Source organism: Corvus brachyrhynchos, unplaced genomic scaffold, assembly GCF_000691975.1.
Source record: "Corvus brachyrhynchos isolate BGI_N302 unplaced genomic scaffold, ASM69197v1 scaffold27, whole genome shotgun sequence".
NCBI classification, from domain to species: domain Eukaryota; kingdom Metazoa; phylum Chordata; class Aves; order Passeriformes; family Corvidae; genus Corvus; species Corvus brachyrhynchos.
In genome coordinates this window covers 798624-808190 of record NW_008239139.1, presented here as the reverse complement: position 1 = coordinate 808190, position 9567 = coordinate 798624, and the positions used below count along the sequence as shown (strand labels likewise).

The window sequence follows — 9567 nt, the reverse complement described above, 5'->3', positions numbered from 1 at the left end:
CAGGAATGGCTTTAGTAGAAGCGCAGAACTCCTAACACCACCTCGAGTTAAGCTATCCCTGCTCCAAAGTGCAATGACTAACCCAACTCTGCTGTTTCCAGAACACAACCTACCTCATTCCAAGCTACCCTCACAAGAGAAAGCACATCCAGTACAGAAAGTTTTTAAGCCTCAGTTCACTAGAGGCTAGAAGAGTATTTAGGAAAAGCATCACGGTATCATTTCTCTGTCCCTTACAAGGTTTCCTAAGCATTTGCTAGTGATTACTGTCTGCTAAAATACTTGACCAGATGCACCTTTACCACAACCTAAGCCATGCCTACACTCCACTGTATTATGCTGTGTAAACATCTGGCAGAAAGCATCAACAACTGATCTCCTCACTACCACCTTATTAAGAATCCTATAAAAAGCCTGCAGAGGGTGTTTAACTTCCTGAAGACGGACTACAAAGGCTCACATGTCTTAAAAATGAAAGAAAGCTTCTGCTTCTATGCACTTTAGGATCTTAAGGCAACAGTTCTCACTGGTTTTACACACCTCCACGGTACCAGCCAGAACTTCAGCAGTGGTGAAGCGGCGATGAAGCCAGTGCAAGACCACAAGGTGGCATCTTTGAAAGAAGCATTTACCTGGCAATGATGAGAACTCCTTACTTTGGAGGCAGAGTTCACTGATTTGGGATTACAGGAACTGGTAGGTCAAGGACACACCCCCAAAACCACATTAAATACAACAACAAAGTGGCTACGGTAAAAATGCTAAAATGCATGATAAAATTTCCAAGCACAAATGAGGCTGGCAAAAACCTGTTTCCTGTTGGCATGAACTTAATGGCACCAGGGGTCCTGGCAGTGAGTCACTGCCAACACTATTTTATTTCTCACCCCAGTGCAAGTCAAGTCAAGAGAACGTTGTCTAACAGATCTTACCCAAGTGTCATAAGCTTTACCTTACAGAAAGTTGACTAAAATTACTCTTACTCAGACAATGGGGTCTTATTCTTTTGCAGATGCAGTATGTTGAGACTAACTAGAAAAAAATCTGATATTTTTCATTATTCTGACTTTGCTGTAAAGATTTTTCTAGGGAAAAAACTGCCAGAAGTTTTTTTTCATTTGGCAGGATTCTGCCTCCTCTTTTTTCCACTTCAGCAACTCACTATGTTTGAAATAATAAAGTAGCAGACTAAAGTTTCAACTGAAAAAGTTGAGGGCAAAAAATGTTTTAATCCTCCTTTCACTGCTAAACTTGCTTCCTATTTAAAGTGAGCAGCAGTTATAGCCATCACTGCCATGGATTTTGTTTTTAAAGCATACATTACTATGAAGTTAAATTTAACTGGACTGTCTCCTGATTTACTGTACATTACATCACAGCGAGGGAACATCTGTGAGCTGTAATAAGAGACACAGTAAAAAAGCAGCTTAGAGAAGTGCACTGCTTTACCGTAACTTGCAAACACACACATTGTTTCTGGGTACTTTCAACACAACTGTTTGATTATTTAAGTTTAGTGAGATAGAGAAATTCTGTTTAAAATATTGCATTACATCACCACTCAACATGCTATTATAGACAGCTCTTTTTCAAATTAACAGTTTTGTAAGTATTCCACAGTTAGAGGTGAAAACATATTTGCTAGTGATTATTTTTAGTGCATAACCCATATGATAGCAGCATTCTAGAATAGCAAGACTGATTCAGCAAAGATGTCTTTCCTTTTGATAAAAAAGATTTTTCAAAGAATGAAGCTGGACTAGTCGCATTATTTATAAAAACAGTTACTTCTGAGAAGCCTTAGGACTTCTAAAAGCCTTCTCCTATTGAGAGCTTTACAAGGCAATAGTAGGCCTGAAAGGCAAGAAGTTAAAGGGAAAAAATATAAAGCAAGATATCAAATTTGTTCCAATTAGCCTTCAAACATTCAGCAACAGATTTTGTCTTACTGCTGGATTAAGAAGGTAAGCACTCCTGTATTACTAAGCTCTGTAAGGTCACTGAAAATTGTGTTTCTATCATTATGAACATCTGACTTCTTGACTATTCCAGTTTGCACGAACTGAAGGTATAATTACAAACCAGTAGAAAAATCTCTTATATATAAAAAAATCTAAGTAGCTCATGAGCAGGTGTTGCTACAAGGACATAAACTACACATAATTTACAGAGGCAGCTAACTGTAGCTGAAGTTTGGCAGGAATTTGTAACACTCCTATCTTGACTGAGTAGTAGAGATGTATCTCCTCAAACATCAGACAGAAGCTGTTTAATTAATTACCGAGGGCAGTGATCATGGGAGATGCCAAAGTTAAAGGCACCAAGCAATTCTGTGCATGGAGAAATGCAAGTTATGTTCAACAAACTGCTACTTGAGTTAACTACATAATGAAAATGAGATCACTGACTTAGAAAAGATCATTTGGTGCTGGGCTATGACAGCTACATGAATACAGACATGCAGAACTGCAAGTGCAGCTGAACCTCATCTACACCAGTAATTCCATTTAAGTATTTCCTCACCACTGAAGTATCTGATTGTACAACAAGAGTGCCCCCAAACTACCCCTACAGTCTCTTCCTCTCAGACAGAGGGTTTGAGACAGAGGTGGAGAACAGAGCCTTTAACCCTTGTCTCAACTAGACCATCACTTGGAAGTTAGAAAACAATACTGAAATACTGTTCAAAGATGATTCCTTGAATATCAAAGCAGAGAAAGCTTTCAGAAAAACCCAAGAGTACAGCTATTCCTGTGAGGGGGGTAAGGACAGGAGTTACATCTACCTGAAGTCTCAAAAATAATGTCTTACTGTTGCACACCTGGATTTTTCCCCTGCCAAATCAGGCATTTGGGATTCCACCACCTCGCCTGCAAGTGTTGATGGTCTCACTTAAAACATAAAACAGCACAAGGCTGGGGAGAAGGTTTCATTTTGTTTAAAGTGCTAAGTATGTAATCAGCTAACAGAACAAACAGACCTGTTTAACAGGTATTCTGAAGGGTAAAAGTTCTTCAGTTTCAATTCACCAGCCAAAGGAGGTGAGCAGTAGAGTCTGGACACTTCTTGCTCACCTCTGGCAAAACCAAGAAATGTCTGTCCTAGAAAATTATGGCATTCTAAAAGCAAAAAAGTTGACATCATGTTCACATTTTAAAAAAACACGACTAACATTTAAGTTAAAATAAAGCTGTCTCTCATACAGTATCTATGGACTGTTTGAATTACTATTTTAGCTTGTGAACTAAACCCACTATTGTATTACATTGATCAAAGAGTACTTGTACACTCTTCATATCACTTACCTCTAGCTCCACTGATCTCCTGAACTGAACTCTGAGCACTTGTCTGATGGATTCACTGACATTTCGTAGAACAGCTCTTCGGGCCAGCACTAGAAATTAATGTCAGTCAGAAAATACACTTTAGCTTCATCTCTTGGGTTTTGATTCAAAGTTGCATTTTCAATTGTGCAGTGCATGAAAAAGCAGGCACAGAGATCAGCTGCATCAAACAGGTAAGATGAACAACAAGGACACGGGTAAAGGTGTGACTGTATCCCAGAAAGTGACTGTCTGTAAAGTTTAAGGAACTATAAGTTTATTTCCTTTCTCTTGTTTTGCTTTTCCATAGCTAATGTCTTTAGCACTCTGATAAATGAAACTTTTAAAGAGCCACTGATGCATTCAAACGGGAAAGTAGCAGCATATTCGGTCTGACTTGTGAGTGAGCCTGCTATCACAACACAATTAAAAGTTTTGTAGGCAATGCATGGAATGCAGATAAGGTCAGAAAAAAGCCACAGAAAATATGCATCTACTTTTCTCTTAAATAAAAAGTAAACAAACATGACATTAATTAATGAAAGGGAAATCCACAGAGTAAGAAAGAGCTTTAAAATCCCCACATCCCAATGGATGTCATGTCTGTTACAGTCACAATTGACACCGTGACTGTGGGTTAAGCAAACAACTGAACAGCATCATGTTGTCATCCTGCATTTACTTTCCATCAGTAACTTGCCTACAAAACTAGTCAAATCACACCTTTAAAAAAAGTCTTCCTCATCACTAGCATAGCTAGATCACCTGCATATCTGGAGGATGAGATTATGCTCATTCTGCTTTATTTCTTACTACTAAATCTTAAGGGTAAAAAGTATTGCTCACCATGAAAATGCAACACTTCTGCAGCTGCCTTGGATTAGTTTGCTGGTATTGTTTTGTTAACAAGCTAGGAAAAGGCAGGAAAACACCAGAAAAGCAAACACAGATGCTAAGACAATTAATTTTGAAACACACTAATGTCACTTTTTCTGGTTACAAACACACCAAATCCAATTGAAGGTAAGTATGGGAGGAGGTAAGATACAAACATAGGCTAGTACGGTAAAATTATAAAAATGGTAGCGAAACCCAAAAGTTTTTTAAACCAATTCTGCTCTTACATATTACAACATTACCTCACATGCAGGTGTTTATTTAATAAACAGCAGCAACAACTGAAAGGAGGAACTTACTCAGTCAGAACATTAAACAGTTTGGCAGAACAGTCCCATGACAGGAACATTCATTTACAACCGATGAAATGATAAAGCTGCCTCTAACTCAGCACACTTGTATGCATACATCAGCAATTTTAGAAGACAATTTCATTCTCTGTGCAGTGTAATGTATTTGTAACTTCCTATCACAATGGACTTTGTTCAAGTGAATGCTATTATTTTTAGCAGTAAATGATAAACCAGTGCTTTTACAGCTCTTTGTCTAAATTTACGCTGTGTTTCTCTGAAAGGTTCACTTAGTTAATTCAAAATCTGCAATTCAGCTAGGGGGTCATATTACAGTGGCTTCTGAAAAACAAAATGAAAGTGTTGGGAATATCTTACCCGCAGTGACTAAGTAGGCGTCAGGAACAGTGATGTCGCAGACATATGGCTGCCTGGTAGTAGTCATGGCAGAGGTTACAACCACCACTTCAGACAGAGTAGTGGTCCTCAGAGGGGTGGAGGAGAATGTCCCCGGGCTGCCTGTAGCACTGGTGACAGTGGTGGAAGGAGCTGATGCATCAGCACCAGCAGTTACACTGCTTCCTGATGGAAGTTCATATCCAGGAGGAGGGCTAGCAGTCGGAGGAAATTGTGTGGGAGCAAACGACGAGGTCACAGACAGAGATGCTGTAGGAAAGGGCATCACGCTGATGGTGTCGGCATCTGACGTGAGATTGCCAGGGTCTGTGGGAGGAAAGGCTGTGGGGATGCTGCCCTTGCTGCCAGATGTTAAAAGCAGCGTGGGGTTAACTGTAGCACCAATATCCTCATCAGAACCCAGAGCAGTTGAAAGTAGAGATGAAGATATGTTTAAGACAGGAGTTGCTGGAAAGGTAGTAAACGAAGAGATCAGATTTGTTTCACTGAGCAAGATGCTGCTGGTAACAGACTGGGTGTCGGAAGTGGGCAGCACCAGGGTAGGAACCACAGAGTGAGAGGTGGAGAGTGAAGGCTCCAACTGAGAGGTAGCTCCTGTGGCAGCTGAGGTAAACACAACTTCAGAGCCCGCTGGCAGTACCGAGGATGCTTCCAGAAACATGGATGACTCCGAGTGAAAATCTGATGATGGCATTATTTCAGGAACCTGTTCATCTGGAAGGGATGATGCATTTGAATAAAAGTATGATGTTGAGCCAAGATGTAACTGAGAAACCTCGGTGTCAGTGGCAGAGCTGACAGCGGTAGCTAAGTCCCAGCTGGTAACATCCAGAGAAAGTACTGATGTCCCAGTCAACAAGGTCTGAGGTAAGAGTGTTGATAAATCACTCTGCATGACAGAGTAAGAATTTAGCATGGTCAGTGATAAAGACAAGTAGCTAGATTCAATAAGAAATGGTGTTGATAAAAGATTGGATGGAAAATCTGAAATATTTAAAGACAGGTCATCCCTTGTAGATGTCTTGCCAAGCAAAACCACAGATTCTGACGGCATTAATTCTGGCAATTCCAGCAAAGTTGTCCTACTGATTGCAAACGATGCTACTGGCTCACTCTGGATGATGGTAGAGTCCAACAGAACAGTGGTGGCACCAGGAGGTTCTACATGAGTGCTAGGAGTCAAAGAAATTGTTTCCAGAACAGGAAGGGTCTGGGAAACAGAGATGTTCAGTGACGTTTCCCCAGGGAGCTGATGGTAGGAAGGAGTTATTGTTATAGGTGTTCTAGTGTCTGTAGTGCTTATTAAAAACATGCTTGAATCAGGGATCTCTGCGAATCTTGAAGAAAGTGAAACAACTGGTCTTGATGGAAAAGAAGTATCAAAAATCTCAGGTGTAGGTTCCTCTAATTCATACCCGTCAGTAATTATAGTTGTAAATGGAGTTATGCCTTGTACTTCAGAGGCTTTGATGGTCAAAGTTTCAACATAATCGCCTGAGCCCACATCATGTTCTGGGGAAAAGCCTGTTTCTGGCAGAAGTGACACTGAGTCACAATACAGACAGTAACTGTACGATCTTGTGTAAGGCACTGGACTCTTGAGCTCACTGACAAGCTCTGATTGACTTAGTATTTCTGAACCAGCAGGCAAATTTGGTGCTGCAGTGGAGAACTCACGTGTAAACACGCTGGCATTAAGAACTGTATTAGAGTTCACGGAAATGGCAGCTGAGTCAAGAGGGAAAGACACAAGTGGAAGACTAATAGGAGAAAAAGCAGGCTCAGCACGGGCTGCTGAAGCTGGCGTGGCCCACGGAATGCTTGGAGGGGAGTAGGTCCTTCGATCGAGAGATTCTGCTGCCCTGCTACTCACATGGGTGTAAACATCACCATACAGGTCTGCATGTTGTGCTGTGGCATCTGGGGCCCCAGGGCTGGTTTCACCCAGCAGCTTGAGATGAAGAGGCAGTCCCTCTGAGGCAGCCCCAAAAGGCAGAGCTGTTAAACTTGCAGTAATGTTTTCCTGTGCCACAAGTCCCATCTCTGAAGGAATGGAAGTGAAAGGAACAGCTGTATTTGGAGGGTACAACAGCAAGTCTCTGCTTGCTGTTAGCATTTCACGATCTGGTACAAAAGGCTTTAGTTCCATAAGAGTGTAGCTGCGTTCAGGGACAGCACTCAACGGAGTCTTCTGCTGTGCTGTTTCTGAGATATCATACGGTGAAGAAAGGACAGATAATGAAGGTGTTAGCAACACAGTTTCTAACATTTCTCTTGATGGCTCTACTGTATTAACTGAGTGATGATCTGCTAAAACTGCAAAAGACTTCACTGGAGGAGTCCACTGTGCCTTTGAAAAGGAGCTAATAAATTCATCATCACTTAGGAATGCCTCACTGCTCGTTACATAGACATCTACCAACGGCGTACTTCTCCCTTCTGAAATCCTGGCTGTTTCTTCTTGGCTAAGTAAAGTCCCATCAAAGGAAGTAGCAACTGATGATAAAACTGTTTGAAGCAAATTACTTTCTTGGGACTCCAAAGTACTTTTTGCTAAGGCTGTTCGTGTCCTGCTGCCTGATATGCTTTCATGCACCATTGAGAAAAAGGAAAAATTCTGCTGTTCCAAGGATCTCTCATCTAAATTAAGAGGGAGAGAAAAACAAAAGCCAAAACACAACAGATCAACACAAGTAGTAAGATCACTATGAGCAAACCTCACACAGAGTATTTCTGGAGACAACGCCCAGAATTCAAGGGTGAAGACAAAGCATCCCAGTAAGTAACAAACCTCCACAAGCAAGTCAGCATAAATAGTAAGATTTCTTGTGAAGTCTTCATTCCTGGGAAATGAGCAGGACAACAAAAGCTCCTCTCGCTGCACTGACGCATCTCTCTACAGCAGGACTCTAGTGAGCCCCGTGGAAGAGCAGAAAGTGGCTCCCTCTTACCTGTGCAAGGCTACAGTGCATAGCAGCTAATGGTCTCACAAAGCAAACACACCAGAAAGGGTAACAAGGAACAATGCAGGGGAAAATCTTACATAATTTTAGGTGTTTTGCTTTCCTTTAGTATAACTTCATTTCCTCTGATTTTATTATTTCTTAGTATTAAGGTCACTAGAAGATCTACTCTGTTTCACGGACCAGATCCTCCCTCTCGTATCAGAAGTAAGTGATACAAGAGATGAAGAGGTATTCCCTTTTCCATAGGGAAAATGTGGACCTGGTATCAACAACAAGAACTTGCTAACATGTTATGTTTACATAGGCCACCATTCATCCGAAGTCTGGCCTGTTAGCAGTCAGTGACAAATTGCTTCATTACACAATTGCCATCTTTATTCACAGCCCTCTACAGGACTGCTCCCTTTATAGGCCACCTGTAATAAAGCTTTCACTCCTCCAGCTCCCAGAGTTCATGTAGTAATGGCCAGGTTCAAACACAAAGGAGACAAAGCTGAGAATTCACAACATATTTCAACAAACAAAATACTCTCTCACAAAAGCACTCTTGGGTTACAGAGAAGATCTACATATAAGCTTTTCCTACCACAGATGAGTTTGGCAGAGAAAAGGTTGATTACTTCTCTGAAACATCAAGACTGGATTAACAGCATTCAGAGCTGAATTATTAAAGGAAATCACAGAAAATTGCAGCAGAATAGTTTTCAAGGGTACACACAAAGGGTTCGTCCTTGAATTATCTATCACGCCTGATCATTGTATTCTCATATGGGAGTGTCTAGGCAGTGCTGCTGGAACCTACTGGCAACACACATTAACAAAGCTGGGGGGGCAGGAATTGCATCCAATTAAACCACCAGGGACCAGTTTAAAATAAAAACAAGCATACACAGTACAGAGTGCTGGACAAATGATACAGTACACAGCTCAACTGCAACTACATCTGTAACCCTTGAGGGGATGCCCTGAACTCAGTAACCCATGGAAGCTCTTGCAGGAATAGCTCACCTATCTGTTTCCCAGTGTCTAACACCACTTTCCAAAGGTGATAAACTGCTGTACTTATCCCCTTCTCCCTGGTCTGTTTGCTAAACTCCTTGACACAACTTTTCAAGTTCTGATGCACTGACTTGACAAATTTTGAAGGTGCTGATCTGAAAAGCACAACTACAAGAGTTAATGCTCAGAGCCAATACCACTGTACCACTAATCACACCTAACCAAATTGAGTGCTGTGATTATATCCTTTTTTTTTATAGATTCTGTGCACGTTTTGCAGCATAACAGATACTATTCTCTCAAGCAGTCCCAATTCATTTTTTCCTCCTGAAACTCACTGTAAATATTACCAGCTTTATTATGCTTAGTTGGTGTATGATAAAATATACTGCTTTACAATGCTCTCGGGTGAAGAAAGAAAACAAAATACAAAAAAAACACTCTTGTAAAAGCTATGTAAGACAGGTAAACAAGTCCATCCTCAGCCTCTTTAACAGAGGTCAGGTGCTTGAACACGACACAACGCAGAACAGTGCAGCCACCATGGAATAACCGCTTTCACAAGGAGTTAACATGAGTACCAGACAAAGCAGTTTCCAAGAAGCACAGAACCAAAATGTACCCCGACACAGCTCTGCTAGCTGACCAAAAGTTGTTCAATGTTCTTTTTTCATT

At 41.1% G+C, this 9567-nt stretch overlaps 1 protein-coding gene across 4 annotated transcripts in view; it reads right to left on the bottom strand.

Annotated features, from left to right (window-relative positions):
• KIAA1549 (KIAA1549 ortholog) overlaps nt 1-7599 on the bottom strand; it is a 76256-nt gene extending 68657 nt beyond the window's left edge. For 2 of the 4 annotated variants that reach the window (XM_017739990.1, XM_017739987.1), the window contains exons 1-2: nt 4889-7598; nt 3306-3394 (exon numbers count right to left, since the gene is read on the bottom strand). In XM_017739990.1, the coding sequence (XP_017595479.1) occupies nt 3306-3394; nt 4889-7526 (2727 nt within the window). In that variant the 5' untranslated portion in view covers nt 7527-7598. Of the gene's footprint in view, nt 1-3305; nt 3395-4888 lie in introns of all 4 variants that reach the window. The other 2 variants (XM_017739989.1, XM_017739988.1) reach the window with 2 other exon arrangements.
• Between the last annotated feature and the right edge of the window lie 1968 nt (nt 7600-9567).